Source organism: Podarcis pityusensis (genome assembly GCF_964106645.2).
Source record: "Podarcis pityusensis genome assembly, chromosome: Z".
NCBI lineage: Eukaryota > Metazoa > Chordata > Lepidosauria > Squamata > Lacertidae > Podarcis > Podarcis pityusensis.
In genome coordinates, this window is record NC_138044.1 from 30518450 (window position 1) to 30535638 (window position 17189).

Here is a 17189-nt window from a genome sequence, read left to right on the forward strand (position 1 = left end):
TAGTCTTCAGTGACCTTCATTCCATGGAAACCAAATGCTGGGTAAGCACTGGCTGAAGTTTCTCACTAATTAGAGAGTGGGGTGTGCACAACAATATGCATGTGGGTATCTTTTTTGCTAGAGTTTCTTGGATGTTTGCAACTCTAGGTGGCTATGATAAGCTTTTGAAGCAGCCAAACATATTTTTAATCCAAAAATGCACATGCAAATAATTATGTAAGGGAGGAGTTACTGATGATTGCTCAGGTTTCGCTTGCTTTATTCAACTTTAGCTGGCGGTCAACTATATTTATTGCCTGTGGCTGTAATACTATTGTGTTCATGTATTTCTGATGTCCATGTTTTCTGTCCACTGAAGAGCTGTAGCCACAAACAATCTCATGGACTTCCGGGTTGGCGCCATCGCCGAATGGCGGACTCCCTCCGAGCTCCGGAGGGAGTCGGCTCGGCAGGGGCTGTGTCCTACCGCGCCGGCGACGCGGGGACCCTTAAAAACCACGGGCACGGGGCCCGTGGACATGGGGACTCGGCTGGTACCGTCAGCGCCCTCCCGACTCGTGAAGGAGCCTTTTTAAAGGCTACGGATCGGGTGCCTGGGAGTGGCGTGGTACTTTGAGTCTATCGCTTCCCCTGCCGAGTGCAGCCGCATGCCATTCGTCGGAGAGCGCTGGCTTCTTCCATTTGAAATTCGGACATTTAACAAAAACCCGTGAGTAATTGGGTAACCGGGTACAAAAGGAGGAAAAAAAAAAAGGAATTTTTTTTTTCGGATTCGGCACGAGCGGGGGGGATCTAAAAAGGAAGTCAGTCCCCTCCCTGATTGTAAACATGCTAAAACAAGGACTGAGAAACCAAGATCAATTCAGAAGTTTATTGCTGACTAAAAATACCAAATTCCACGATGGAATTATTACAAGAATTGTGCTGGAGGAGAGTCGAGGGTGAGAGGGAAAAGGCAACCCCCCCCCGGGAACCGGGGCGATTCAGAGAACCTGGCGGAGAGAGATGGAGAGTTTGACAGCTGTCAAAGTAGCTGTCAAATCTTGAGAATATAAAGAGGACTTTGCTACAAGTACTTTGCTGGTTAATTTTGATACAATTGGATATAAATATGGATACAAAATGTCGGGTGGAAAAAGAAACAACAATTTGACTTTTGGATGAGAGGACACAAAGTTATTGCAATCCCTCTAGAGGGGCTTTGGGACATTACAAGCGGCGTATATGGAAAACTACTCTGGGATGTGTACTACTGGTCTTAGCTCCTGGGAAAGTAGCAAAACTGAAATATTTGTTTTGTCTACAGAGGTGACAATACAATAGAATCTTTCTATTTAAGTAAGCTCCTGAATAACAAACCTCTGTAGAGATACTAGATTTCAGAATAAGAATGGTTTTGCAGCTGAACAAGACAGAAACCTGAGAAAGTAAGAAACAAAAGAGTAAAGGACCAACTACGCCACGGCAAGAACAATGGGAGGAGTAACAATGATCAAGGGAAATTAAAGGCCTCGATTAGACTGGACTTTTGAAATTAAACATTATCAAAACAAGTAAATTTAAAGAAAACCGGCAAGATGAATTGAGAAAGTTTGGCTGTGGACTTGAGACCTCCAGGCCGACAACATACAGACTGATGGACATAGGGAATCTAAACCGGGGAAGGGAGGGGGAATTCTAGAATCCAAAGGCTATGTAATCAACTTCTGGAACCTTCTTCTATTTTCTATCTTTTAAATTTTTTTTTTATATATATAACTTTGGTATTTTGATTTAACAAGTTTTGGAAAAAAAAAGAAAAGGGGGAATTCGTGGAAGGAAACGGGGTAGATTTTAGGGAAAAAAATCTTTGTTCTATTTTGTTAAAGGTGAGGAGTGATGTTAAGATTGTAATTTAAATTGGCTATTAGGCATAACATATTAGGTTAAATTGGGAATGAGAACTTGTGGAACCAACGTAGGGAAAGGGGAATACAGTCGGGAGGGGAAGGAGGGAGTCCCAGAAAGAAGGTTATGAAAATAAGGGTTTAAAATTGGTCTCTTTTCTTTCTTTTTTTTCTTTATCTTTTCTATCTTCTTTATTCTGTTATTATTGGAAATTTTAATAAATATGATTAAAAAAACAACAACAAACAATCTCATGGAGCAGAGATTTACTTGCGTGGATTTAAGTGGTCTACTGCTGCAGCTCCTAAATGCTATATAACACCCTTGAAAGTTTCAGAGGTACCTTTCCTGTGATTCACGCAGTCATGAATCAAAAGTATTCTGTTTTGTTTCCATTTCTCCCACCCAATCTGCTGTTGACCCAGAAACCTTCTCTGCTAGATTCATTGACAGTAGGCACTAGAGTAAGGTCACCAGATTTTTTTCAATGAATCCGGGGACACTTTTCAACTTCAATGGATTTTGTATGGGGACTGATTTGTAAATCCCGGGAAATGGGGACATCTAGTAACCTTACACTAGAGTCCTGGCTGCCATTTTTCCTTACAGTAATGCATGTGAGTAATTCACATTCTCGTAAGGAAACTAAGGAAAGTAGCCTAATTTGCAAAGGTAAAATTACTTCTTTGCTCCACCCACCATGGGGAGGTGGACCTCAGAAGGTTGCCAGAAGGAATGTGGTTCCCAGCCTCTGAGATAGGCCTTTAATCGAAACCAGCAGGACTCTCCTTATGTTAACTAAGGTGCTGTCAGCTGATATGAATGCCAGCTACGCAATCCTGGCAACAGTAAGAAAGAAGTGAAGGTAAAGGAGAGGGTTGGCCCATCCCACTGTTTAAGTGATTAGTGTTTCCATTAATGGAGAACAACAGTGCCTTTTCACACGAGAGTTGCTCACACTCCTAGTTAGTCAATTCATTGTCTCAGACCTCTCATGAAAATAGTTTTCCTAAGTTATGTTCCAGCTTTGAGAATTTGCTGAAATTATTATTTATCAAGATGATTTATGAGCTTCCTAGGCCTCCTAACTTTTCTGTGGAAGTCTTTTTCTTTCTTTGTTTTCAAACAGCTCCTGGCATGCATACGTCAAAAGCAGCAGTTGCCCTCTTGGAAAAGGTCATATTTTCTGCTTGAAAATAGGCATTCAGTGTTGGATAATGACACTGCTGGATGAGCCGGTCTTCGGCGTAAAGATACTTCCTTTTAATTTCTGCGCTCAGGAACAGAAGTGCGTCGCTTGTGTTTGGCTTAGATGAAAGTGGATAGAACTAATTTTAGATTTCCAACCCCCCTCTTTGTTAGTTTTAACAACCTTTATTCTAATGGCTGGCCTGCTGAGCAGAGAATCAAAGCCCCTTCAAGGGGCAGGAAATCAATAACCAACAAGGAAAGTCTAAAGAAAATGAATGCATCCAGTGTGAGCAACTGACAGAGGAATTACTTTTTTTTTTTTTTTGGTATAAGAAGGGCAATAATAGAATGCACATACAAATATAATAGAAACATAAAAAACACCAGGAAGGGGGGTGGGGAGAGACTGAGGCTCAAATATACTTAACTCCTATTTATACATCAAAGCTCCTGGCACTTTTGTTTTTACATTTTAAATGGGATTTGAAGATGGGTTTCAGCCGAAATATTTGTGCCTGTAAAGTGCTTGTAAACTAGCTGGCTGTAATAGAAACATGTATTTAATGTTTCAAAGGGGGAGGGAAATCCTCCCCTCTCAACTTCATGGATTAGGGTTGCCACTTTCACTATATTACCGTTATTGTGATTGTTATTATTATTATTACCACCACCACTACTACCTCCTAAATTTATAATCATTTAGCCAAGCTTTTGCAGGTGTGTACTTCCAGTTTTAGTTCTCATCCCGCCCCCCGTGCCTGTTGCAGCTACATTTTCTTCCGTATACTGTTAGGCTGGTCTTGTATTATGTGTACTGCTTCGAGACTTTGGAGAAGAGGTGGTGTGGACAGGATTCAAATAATATTAATTTTATAAAGTATGTAACATTTCTTAAGTATAGCACATGGTTTCAGATTGTAGACTGGAAGGCCTATCCCTGATGAAAAAGCCCAACTCCAATGGGCAAAGAAATTAGTGGTGGACATGTTTCTCCACATGTCCCAAGATGACCAATGAAAACATCTGGAGGAGTGCTAGTAGTGGCCACCCCCATGGACCAAGGGCATGGCTCATGCTGGTGAGAAATTGTGCCTTCAAGTGTAGTGGGCCTTAGGTATATGGGACCCCATCCTATTAGAAATCAGGCAGGCACCATGCCTGTTAAGTTTCAGACACCAAGATAGGATCATAGAATTGTAGAGTTCCAGCACTATATGTGCATTTTTCATGTTTCTGTTTCTGACGTTTTGATTTAAGTTTTAAATTTTCTAGTGTGTATGCTTTTTTTCTCACTGCAAGCTGCTTTGAGAAACTTACGGTAGAAATCAGGTTGTAAGTTATATTAAACAAACAAATAAATGAAGATAAATTCAAATAGAGGAAATCAGGCAAACTCACAGGCACCAGTTCTTAAAGTGACATTGCCTTTATCCTTGCATTCATTCATAAAATGTTCATTTGAATTTCCAGCTTGGATAGAAACCATTTAGGAAAGGGAGGAGCCAAAAGGCTTGGATGTGTGAGGTCATAAGAAAGAAGCAATGGACACATCTAGTCTTGCATCCTATTTTGAAAGTGGCCAGCAGATGCGTATGGGAAGCCCACAAGCAGGTTTGGGTTTAAATCCTGCTGTTCTCCTGCCAGAGGGGGAGAGAAAGAGTTTGTTTCAGGGAATGGACAAACACACACTCACACACCTACCTTCGAGCCAGAGTGATTTAGTGGCTAGAGGAGCAGGGAGAGCTTGTTTGAAATCTCCACTCAGCCCATGAAACTTGCTGGAAGATCTTTGGCCATATTCCATTATGTTGAGCGAGACCTAAACTGCAGCCTAATTTAGTGGGGTACTTCTCTGGTGCAAAATCAGAGGTTTTTGAAATAGTCCATTTGTTGAAAGAACCTGTCCCCTGGTGTCCCTGATGTAAATGCTGAAGGTGCCCATATCCCAAAAGTCTGGAGCAGATGTAACCAAAATAGTGGCCTCCAGATGTTGTTTCATTGCAAGTCACAGCACCAGCCAGCATGACCATTGTTCAGGGGTGATCAGAATTACAGTTCAACATGTGGATGCCTCAACATTGGCTTCTTCTGGTCTATGGGGCCTACATTTCACCCCTTCTGAGCCTGCTGAGATGCCTCTTTAGAGGGGCATAATACTTTCTGACCCACTTCAAAGACTAGATGGAAGTAAAGCATCAAGCTATACATTGGCACAACCATTTTTGCCCAACTTCAGTCGGAGGCAATTAGGAAGAGAGCCATGTGTTTCCAAGACATTTAATAGCACATTCCTATAGTGCTTTCAAACATATTTTAAAATGCCTTTCCCTCATAAATAATTTACTTAAGTTTTTTGAAAGGTTAGCACTTGCTATAAAGGACGCATCTGGTTGTAAGGGTGGTTTTATGGTTAGACATTAGATAAGGAAAAGTATGTTTGAATATTGGACATTGGGGTATTTCTCCACATTATGGCTATGTCTTTTTTTTTTTTTAAAAAAAGTTCCGTTGAATCTACCAGGGCAGAAAAATAGAGCTATGACTCAGAGGCATGATAAGCCAACAAATGGTTCCGTTAACTTTTTTTATAGCAGCTTTGAATTCTCAGCAAAACTAAAAAGGCTTAACATATCAAAAGGGAGAAGACCTGTGTATAAGGTACATCAAATGAATTCTGTACTTACAGGAGTAGTACGACGCTCATTATCTGATTGGCTTGGGGATATTTAATATTTAAAATATTGAGAGTGCAATTCTATGCATGCCATACATTCAATGGGTCTCACTCCAAAGTAAGTGTGTTTAGGACTGCAATTTAAGCTTTGTTTCAAAAGAAGGAGATCCTGGAAAACAAATTGTCTTATCAATTTTGTATGATGTCGCATCAGGAGCTCTCTGGGGGGTTGTAGTCAATTTTAAATAGCTTCACCAAACTTCTTCAGTGCTCATTGGAGCATTGGAAAAGGGGAGCCCATGCCAGACAGCAGCAGAAACGGCCTCAGTTGATGCAGCTCTGATCACTAAGGAGCATCATGTATTCCACAGCAGGGCCACAAATATCAAGTTGCAGTGGTGGTTGGTGCCCTTTGGGGCTGGTAAGGTGAAAGGCAGAGAGTCCAACAGAAGGTGGAACAAGAGCCAACGACAGGAGGGACCACTATGTCCGGTTTCAGCCATTTCTTTCTCCCTGCTGAGTTTTACAAGGGGAAGCACTGAGACTAAAGAAAAGGAAGATGACTGTCAGTGGCTTTACCTGGCCTGCCTGTAAGTAAGTAGGTGGGCAGGAAGTGGCAGGCTATGACTAGACTGAGGTGGTTTGGGCAGTTCCAGTTGCTAATGGTGCCTTAAAAACTGGGCTTGGAAGCTGGTTTGTGTGCAGGGCTGGCAAGTTAATCTCTTTCCACAGGTGCTGCTCCTTGTAGGATTTCACTGCTGACTCCTTCTCCTCCTTCGGTCCACCCTCTGTCCTTTTTCCAGCTCACTTTGGTTACTCAGCTCCGCTGCATTCTCAGGCTGAGGCCTGACCACCACCTCTATGTTTTTCTCTCATACTCCATCTTAGTCTAGTGGATCCTGTTGACATGGATGAGGACCAAGGGGCTGATGGTATTTGAGGTGGCTGAGGCTATATAGGAAAGTAGTCATCTTTGTTTGTTTGCTTGCTTGCTTGCTTAGGGTATGGGGAGTGAATTATTTATATGAATCTGTGAAGAAATGAAAATAATATGCCTGGCAAAAGGTTTAAATTAAATGAAGAACAAGCAGGACTGCAGTTGAAGTATTCATTATTGTTACTGAGTATTGTGTTTATAGTTATTTATTTGTAATATTTATTCTAGCGAAGTAACAGTGCAATGCATTTAATAATTTCATATTAGGTGCCCTTTTGAGAATTAATCTTTTAATGCTGTTTCTTCAGATGGTTGTGACAATGTAAACTGTGCATGGTTTGTATGAATTATTAAAAATTAATGTAGGAAAAATTAAAAATAAAGAAAAAAGATTAATATAGCACTTAATAATAAAAAACCCTTTAAGCGGTTTACATAAAATTATATAAAATATTCATACAGATATAATCAACAGACCTAAAAAAACAAGTAGATTTAAGAAAACTAACAAAGTATAGATAAAACAAACCATTTAAAAAACTAATGTACATAATAAAATTACAGTTCTAAGTTGGTTTTCCTAAACCAGAAAGATTTTTAGCTGGAATCAGAAGCACTACAACCAAGTGAACTGGCTCTTATTAATAGGCAGGGAGTGTCAGAGAATAGATAATGCCGCACAATCAGTTGAGAATAAATCAGAACCTGATAGTGATAATAGGATCCTAACTCTTACTGGCATCCTCAAGCCTCCACCCAGGGCCGGCTCAACATGAGGCAAATTGATGTAACTGCCTCAGGTGGAATCCTCCACTAGAGGCAGCTGCAACAGCTCCCTGGCTATTTCTTCTGAGCTCACTGGCACAAGACAGAGCTCTATGTGCCATGGGGCCTGCCCTATATGCTGATAACAGACCTGTTGCCCTCAAGTGTGGTTGGCATAAGGTTACCAATTTTTTTTTCAGTGAATCTGGGGACACTTTTCAACTTCAGTAGGAATGATAGGTTTTTGTCAGGGGACTGATTTGTAAATCCGGGGACTGTCCCCAGGAAACGGGGGCGTCTGGTAACCTTAGGCTGGCAACACCATCACATTACCTGAAATACGATTAAACTGCACGTCAGGTCAGATACTTTGCCTTTTGCTTCAAGCAGGGTCCTACTCCATCTTTTCCTATGACCTGCCTCTTAGAAAATCTTGCTAGCTCTGACATTTTGCCAAAGTGTTTATACCATAGTTCCTAAGTACTCATTGTGGATGCCCTTCTCATTTCTTAGGAGGAGAGGAGGTGTCTTTATAAAGGATATGGGAATTGAGAGCACTGTGGGGTTGTCATCTTTAGAGATCAGGGGAACCTCAGGACTGGGGATGACTTTCTAGGCATTTCTTGTCTGGCCCTTGGAATACACCTTGATGGTCTTCTTTCACCCCTACACACACATGTGCACACACGTTTTCACCTGGCTGGAATGTGTCCCTGTGTTCTGATAATGCTTCTTGCTTGTCTAGATGGAGGAGATAGGTATGTGCTGGTAGAAGCTAGCCTACTGGACAAAGGTAAAAATTATATTTGCTGTTCCGCCTACTTTTTCCTTTGGCTGCTCTTGCCATCAGCGCGAGAACCTCAAAAGGACTCATTCCAGACAAGCAAAAGCACTTGAGAAAAGCGTGGATCAGGGCCAGTGAGAGGCGTGACTTGCAGAGAGGGTATGATCTAGGGAGAGACCTGAGGAAAGGCTTGGCACTGAATTTCTCTACTCCTGAGCTGCATCAGCTGCCTTTAGGCCTGTGGATCCTAGGCAGTTTGCCATTACAGTGGAACCTTGGTTCCCGAATGACTTGGTTGCCAAACACATTGGCTCCCGAACGCTGCACACCTGGAAGTAAGTTTTCCAGTTTGCAAATGTTTTTCGGAAGCCAAACGTCCAACACGGCTTCCACTTGAGTGCAGGAATCTCCTGCTACCAATCGGAAGCCGTGCCTTGGTTTTCGAACAGTTTTGGGAGTCGAATGGACTCCTGGAACGGGTTAAGTTCGAGAACCAAGGTACCACAGTATATGTGCATACACACAAACCAGGCTTGTGGTTGAAGAGTCTGTTGCTCCAACTGCACTATACATTTAAAGTGCTGTGATACTACTTTAAACAGTAATGGTCCGCCCCCCCCCCCCAAGAAGCCTGGGAACTGTAGTTTCTTAAGGATGCTGAGAGTTTATAGGAGTTCCCTGCTCCCTTCACAGAGCTGCAGTTCACAATCAGTTTTCCCATTGAGCTCTGGGAATTGTAGCTGACTGAGGAAAATGGCAGGAGTCTCCTAAGAACTCACAACACCCTTAGCTAACTACAGTGCCCAGGATTCTTTGAGGGAAGCCATGTCAGTTTAAAACTGTATGATGCTCCTTTAAATGCACAGTGCAGATTGGGCCTGTATTTGTGTGTACGCACACCTGCTCCCTGCCACCCAAAGAAGATTGCAAGATTGATGATTGTGCGAACTGGCTCCAAAGCTGTGGGTGAAGCCTCAGTGGTATGCAGCTAAGCACCATGTCATTATACCATTGGTCATCCCTCAACAGTAATTCACTTTAGTCTGTTAAAGTCAAGAGGAGACAGCGGCCTGGCGTTCCCACAAGATGTGGTAAGGAGAGAGTCCGAGCATTAGCGTGAAGCCCTATTTTATGAGGGTTGCTATGGTGACCAGGTTCTAGTTATCTGCTTAAACAACTTCATGTATGATTAATGTTAATTACCCATTTTGCATGGTTGACTCCCCACCCCCACCCGGCTGCTGAATTGGCCTGCTGTTGCCTTTGATCTGGTTAGTAATACAATGTGGTTCAATAGTTAGACAAGTGATCAGTTTGCCAATGCTGAGAGGAGACAGAATCGGGTTGCAGAGAGGTCATAGTTTCTTTATCTTCCTAAACACTCAGAAGGTCACGTAGAGTTTAACTGCATTTGGTAGGGTGGAAATGTGCGCAGTAAGGCCCAAGTGAAGAGAATAATGTTCTGAGGTCAAAATGCAGATAAAGAACTTGTAGAATGACGAGTGTGTGTGTGCATGTACGTGTGTACTCCTTTTGCAGGGATAAAGCTCCAGAGAATATTTCAAATGCTCATCACGTCACATCCTCTTCCTTGCATTCCATTTGGGTATACTTATGAACCAAACCTATTGAAACTGGCCTCCAATGGTCACTAAATTTGAACTGTAGGTCTCTCTGTTCTTTGAGCCCCAGCTTTCAGATTGAGCTGTTATTATTCATGTGAACAGGAATTTCTGGATTTTCAAATTTGAGAATCAATGAAAAGTAATTTATGGGAGTAAATACTTTCCTGCTTGGGTCAAAGAAATCGAGTCAATGGAAAAGTATTTTAATACACTACACTTAATTAATTTATGGACTTTGCTGCTGTAAGTTGATAGGTCACATCCACAATATTCATTTAAATCATATTTACACCAGTTTAGCAATCATGGCTTCCCTCAAGAAATCATGGGAACTGTGGTTTCACCCTCACAGAGCTACAGTTCCTAGCATCCTTAACAAATTACAGTTCCTAGGGAAGTCATATGGCCATGTCGCTTAAATATGATTTAAATGTGTAGTGTGAGTAATTCATGAACAGGGCTTCTCCCTGAGATTTATTTCCCTCCCCAGCTGTAATATGGAGATGATCATTGTGGATTTTCTTATTGAGTTTACGGACAACCTCTCTGCTAATTATGAGAAACATTTTGAATATTTGTGAAGTGGGGAAGTGCTGTATAAGCAATTCTTTAAAGCCGGCATAGGCAAACTCGGCCCTCCAAATGTTTTGGAACTACAGTTCCCATCATCCCTGACCACTGTTCCTGTTAGCTAGGGATCATGGGAGTTGTAGTCCCAAAACATCTGGAGGGCCGAGTTTGCCTATGCCTATTGTAAAGCAGCACATGCCTGCCTCTTAAGAAATTACCTTGATACCCTGCAAATGCCTGAGAGGAAGAGAAGGATCCTACAGCTCAATCAATACCCTGGTTGAGATGAATGAATTGTATATAAGCTAATGGAAACACCACCTGAAGCTGTCTTAGAGTATTTTTGCCTAAGTCTGTTGTGGATTTGACAGTGTCAGATGTGCGAGAATTTGCCAAACCAAACATTCATAGGAAACTGCCTTATGTTGAATCAGACCACTGGTTACTCTATCTCACTATTGTCTACACTGACTGGTAGCAGCTTTCCTGGGTTTTAGGCCTGGGTCTCTCCCAGCCCTACCTGGAGCTGCTGGGGATTGAAGATGGGACCTTCTACATGTAAAACAGAAGCTCAGCACTGGGCTACGACCCTTCCTCTTACAAAAGGTTCCTGCGATCAACAAGTAAATTACTAATCAGAGTCCCTAGGATAGAGGATAGGGTGGAAATCTGCCCAAATCAGTAGAGATTGCCAAATTGTCTGGCATTAATTCATAAGTAGCAGGTGTCAAAAATGAGGTAGCTACCAGTATTTATTTTTTTTAACTTAACGGAAAATATATTGGCTCCCTCATTTATCACCTTTTGTAGCAAACATACTTTGGAATGTGTCATATCTCATTGACATCCAGAGATTCAATGCTTTCCCTTCTCATCTAGATAACTGCCAAGCCCACAAAGTTTATAGGGAGGCTGCTGAGTTAATGTTGCTGGGTGATAATCCACTTCAGTTTCAGAAACATGAAGTACTGCTGAGATATATTTCCAGTTGGTTTATTCTCAGCACTCAGGGGGATAGGATACTATTTCAGTTTCTCTAATGAAGGCCAGAAAATGAAAGGCAGAGCATCAGGTTAAATTATGCCTAAATGAAGGGCTAGACCCCCAGAGGAAATCAAGCTTCTGCGGGACAGTATCCCTCCATTAATCCTACAAAATGCTACATCTAATGTTAATTCTTTAAAGCTGAACTGTTGAAAGATCTGCAGATCCACCTAGTGCTTTAAACAGTGATCATTTCAGCATTAACATTTCATGCTCATAGGGAGTTGTTGCTATTCAAGCAGTTGCATTGCTGCAATTTAATAGTATGCATCATGCACAATAGTATATACTACTGGCCTGGCAGGACGTGAGCCTTGATGTGTTTTGTATATACTATCACTTTGCTACCCCTTTCCCTTTGTGGTCCATTGGCAGTATGTTGCCATTGGGATGCAATCCTCTGCAGTATCTAATAATGACAACTTCATTGCTGAAGCTCTCTCCTACTAAGGTAGGTATATGATGTTGCCTCAGCAAATGACTGAAGCTGTGTCCTCCTGAGGTAGAAAGATGTTGTTCCAGCAGGGAGCTGAAGTCAACTGAAACATTGTGGGCTAACGTGACCTGTACTGTGACTGGCTCCACCACCCTAAAGGAGCTAGTTGGGTTGTTTTGATTTATTTGAAGGTGGTGACATGGAAGGTACTGCAGGAGACTCCTCCTCTGAGTCTGAGGATGGTGGCAGAAGTGTGTCCTCTTGTTGGGAGGGATCTGGATATGGTACTGGCAGTTCTCCCCCTGTGAAAATGACCTGAACTTCATTTTCATCAGAGTCCTCTGCCATTCCTTGCAAGGTCCCAGGGTCAGCAGTCATGACACCAGCAGACCTTGGAGGAGGCACTTTGGGGAGGCACTGGTAGTCAGAAGAGATAGTTTGGGGCCAGTGATCAGACTCAGTACATGCTTCATAAAGTCAGAATTAACTTCCCTCCCCAATGCTTGATTTCAAAAGGATTTAAGACACTGAGCTTTATTTATCTGGATGGGTTTTAGTGGCTTTGTATTTTGATGGGCATATAGTTCATAGGTTCACTATGCCAGCAATTTTGTTTTGTGTAGTGTAAAAGTATGTGTGCGTATCTTTTCATTACATACATAAGCGATTGCATTATGTGAAAGCTCTTCAAGTTGCAATATCGCCCTCCTGCCGCTATTTTTTTTATATAAGGAATGATGGTGTGAATTGGGCCCTCTTATAATTCTTTTGGTTTGGTTCAGACACAGTTAACCTGGTTAATTTCTGTTGCACCAGGAATGAGTTGTGTGCTCCCTCTCCCTGTTGTATCTCTTGTGCACCTTAATTTAATACTTCCTGATTTGCTAACCCACAGTTTCTCATGATGTCCAAATCAGCTGCTGTTGGAGCAATCTCTATGAACCAGGATACCAAATTATAGTTTGATTCTGGCCTGGTTTGTAGGGAATGCTAAATCCTGGTTTGGATGTCACAGGAAACTATGAATTAAAAAACTAAAAAGATGGCTCACGAGTGGAGGAGAGAGAGTATGGACACATGACTTATCCAAAGTCCAACAAGTCATTACTTCTGAACCTGACCCCATGTGGAGGGGGACACATGTGCTTACTCTGTTATCACAGCTGAAGTCGGTTTATGATCTGACCCATTGTCTTTCAGCCTACACCTCCCTCCCAAGAAAGAAAGACAGATGAAATATTATTTTATATTGCTGAGCATAAATAATATAGTAATTAAGCAAAACACACACACAAGCAACCTTAATAATCACTAGCAAGCAATCACCATTCAATTAAAGAATAATTACATGGCTATTTGTACCCTGCAAAACAAGGCATTACTAAAATCAGTAACACAATCAATATTTTCACTGCAACAGGATGTGGTAGTGATGGACCTTTCAACCTGTGCTGATTAAATTGCCATCAGATTGTTTCCTAGTTAAATCCCCACATGTTTATTTGTCTTGATTAATATGTAAATTTACATCTGATTCTAGTAACTTTAAAAGTAGAGCCTTGGCCTCCATCAGGAAGGCTATGTTTTCAGCCATTTGCATACAAACTGCTTCTAAAAGTTTGTCTTTAAGTTTGCAAAAACAGCAGTTTTAGACTATCACATGACAGTCTACTCTCGTATCATTTTGGCCACATTGGACTTTAAGTGAAGTTCACTTTCCTCTCCTGTAAGGTATATGCCTAAATGGCTCAATTTCACACTAAACCATGGTTTGTGCAGCCATATTTTTAGAACCTAAAACCATGCTATTGGCTTCCAAATGTACTGGCAAGACACAGTTTTCATGTGCTTGTGAAGTTTCTATTTCTTTTTTTCTGTGCGGCCCGGCAAGTCATAATATAGAGCTGCTTACCGGTACTCACTTCAATCTTCTCTGGGGTTCATGTGGTTTCTGCAGAGGTGGAGCTACTATGGTTTGTAAGTTCACCCACTGCACCAAACCATGGTTTGCACTCCTTCAAAGCATGGTTTCCCGTTTTGTTTCACTGGTCAATTGTAAGTCATGTTTCAGATCAATCTCTTCCTTAGCCATGGCTTGCACTGATGGTTGAAGTGAGCTCCTGTAAATCCAGAGGGGTAGGACCTGTTACTGCCACCTTTTCTCCCCCACTCATAGTGCTTAACTGTTTGCTCCCTCTCACACAGAAGTGGATGGTAGAACATAGATGTCATATACAGCAGGGTGCATAGGGTGCCGTAATGGGGTAAAACCTGCCTTCCTCAAGAGATGCTGGAGTTATGTGGGAAGGGGGCTATTGCTCTTACAGGGTCCTTATAGTTAGTTAAGACTGCTGCAAGGAGAAGACCAGTGGAAAACATGTGCCCCTCCCCCAGAAGTGGTTGAACTCTAAGTCCCATCAGACCTAGAGACGGGATCAGTAGTCACTGGTGATGGGAGCTGTGGCCCAATACAATCTGGCTCAAGTTTCTTTCTGCCGCTCCGTTTGTTCCATTGTGGTGATACCCAGCTTATCACTTCCTCATGATCCAATACTTAAGGTGCTTAGTTAGTGTGCATTGATGGCTGTGTGTAAAACTGCACACTTAGTAAGTATGATGTTGCAGTGATGTGAAAAACAAGGGATCGTGTCATTCAGTTGCTGCTGCACAAGAGCAGGTCTCCAAAGCCTGAGGACTGTTGTGCAATAAAATGTATTGATCAAAGTTTTTTATTGTGTTTTGCTGCATTGTATTGCATAGGACTCCCCAGAGTATATTTTAAAAATGCACTGACTATGGGACTTAAAAAATTAATCTAGATAAAAAGGACAAGGTTTATAGGCCTAAAGTAGTAAACTCAAGAATGATTTTAGGATGTGATATGTGTGTGTGTATCTGAGATCTAGACAGATGTATAATAAAACAAATATTATGCACACTCTTTGTGGAAGTATGAATGCAGTAATGGCACCTCTGTGCAATAGTACCAGAGATTTCTGACATTTAACCACTTGAGTGTGTCTCCTTTTGATAAAGAGCTTTGCTACTGCAAGCTTGATGGAGTGAAATTTAACTTTCGTTTCTTTGCGAACAAGGGAAATCATTTTGGAGAGAAATGGTTCTTGCTATGAACCTCTCATTCATTTTTGCTGGTTGGCTGTGTAACACAAAGTTTGTCAAAAGCTTCTTTACTCATCTGGATGGAATGGATTTCTCTCTAGGAAATAAGAGGAGGGGGAATGTCCAATTCGTGTTCTGTTTAGTGAGTACTAAAGGCTCCAGGTGCTTTTGTACATGAATATTTCACTCACTGAGAAGTTGCAACGTGGGATTTGTGGTTTTATATATGATTTAACAATTAGGCTACAATCCTATTCACACTTATCTGGGATTTAGTTCCATTGAACTCAGTGAAGCTTCTGGGTGTACATGCATAAGCTCTTAATAATTCTGCCAGATGCATATTTGGTTCACAGTTGATCTGAGGAAAGCTTGTGTTCCAAGTGTCTGCCTGTTTGGGTGGCAGGTCTAATTGGAAAACTAGCTTGATGACCTAAGTCTACTTTTTTAGTATCACTTGCCCTGCATATCACAATTACTGGCCAGGTTACAGTGCTTGTGTTCCATTTATTTGTGCCTCTGGAACACAACCAGTGTTCTCTGTCCGGCAGCACGAGGACCGTTGGAGTAGTGGGTAGCAGAATTTAAAGGCTGCACAATAAAGGAATCCAGTGCAACAGCTGTGCTAGCAGAAGCTTTTTGTGCAAGAGACTATTCTTGTTATGCAATCCATCATGCAACCACCTTTGGTAATGGACTTGCATTTCCCTTTGTGCAACAAGTATACTGCTAAGTGACTTCAACTTAGTGCTACATTGGATACAGCTCCTTCCCTTGTTGTTACATGCTTGGGTTGGAGAACGTTTCTCATCCTGAGAGCCATATTCCCTCATGGGTAACCATTTAGGGGAAGTGCACCAGAGGTAGGCCAGAGGTAGAGGCAAAAGTGAGCAAATTGATGCACGTGCTAAAGTCAGAGCTTTCTACATACACACATAGGTCCCTTCCTCTAGGCATCATCATTATCTTCATAGTTCAAGGTCATACAGCTAGGCAACAGCAGATGAGGGTGCAAAGCAAGGCTGGTGAGGGGTGTGACATGGTGAGATGGATGGTGCCCTGGGGAGGGGGTGTGACCCAGGGAGAGTCACAAAAGCCAGATACAGAGGCCTGGAGGTCCTGAGGTTCTCCACTTCTGTTATACACAATATATGATGTTTGTTTAATTTTAAACCTTGAACTTCAGTTGAGAAGTCCCATTGCTTGTATAACAGGAATGCTTGAAGTGGGTTGATCTGTTAGGGATGGGGATTCCTGGAGTGTATTCAGATCTGCTGTGTCCTTCTCCCCTATTTTAAAGACAATATAGGGGCTGGTGCAGCATAACCATGTGGTCTCATTCATGGACAAGAAGCACCTAACCTTTTGTTTCTGTGAGTAAGAGGGAGAGAGAGAGAGAGAGAGAGAGAGAGAGAGAGAGAGAGGTGCCACTTTCCTTCTTTTACAGTGTAGATTAATATTCTTAGCCACAATTTATAAATGGCTTGATCCAGGGTTGAAAAATGTGAGAATTTTGATAGGCTAGATTGGAGTTGTTACCTGAGCCCATTTCACAGCATTCAGAAGCACCAATCAGTTGATGAAGAAGGGAAGCCTAAAAGATAAACTGCTCTGGTCGCTCTTGGAATGTGCTATGCTATACTGTAGTACAATATGCTTAAAAATGTTTCAGGAGCCCCATGAAAGCAGCACAGGTTTCATTCAGCTAGGATACTGAGCTTGGACATGACATCATATTAGCACAATGAACCTAGTATAGATCCCAGAAATACGTTCTGAAGTCAGTTGGCTCCATTTTACAGGTGGGAGTTTTGAGGTGCACTGGGTTTAAACAATGTTATATGAAGGAGTTTCTTACCAGCATATTTTTGTACCAAGGACTGTATGGAAGGGAAGCTGGTTTCCTTCCACCACGCTGGGCCCAGTGAGTCAGACAGCAAAGAATTAGGGTGGCCATTTGCACATTGCCTAAAGCAAAAATGAAATGCATCACCACAAAAGAAGGGGAAGAGAGCAAAGATTTGCACAAAATTTACATGTGTAAATATTTATGAATAAATGCAAACTTAGAAATAATTTCCATAATTTAAGGCTATGACCAGAGAACAGGAGGTAACTGTTGATGAGAACCTCCAGGGTCAGTGGTGGCTTATGCC

At 41.9% G+C, this 17189-nt stretch overlaps 1 protein-coding gene across 10 annotated transcripts in view; it reads left to right on the forward strand.

Annotated features, from left to right (window-relative positions):
• Positions 1-17189, forward strand: part of DACH2 (dachshund family transcription factor 2) — a 326286-nt gene that overhangs the window by 156260 nt on the left and 152837 nt on the right. Inside the window, exon 1 of one of the 10 annotated variants that reach the window (XM_080991263.1) lies at positions 9307-9329. The exons of the other annotated variants lie outside the window; for them this stretch is intronic. Coding sequence (XP_080847389.1) covers positions 9325-9329 — 5 coding nt within the window. The 5' untranslated portion in view covers positions 9307-9324. Of the gene's footprint in view, positions 1-9306; positions 9330-17189 lie in introns of those variants that run through there. 10 annotated transcript variants of the gene reach the window in all.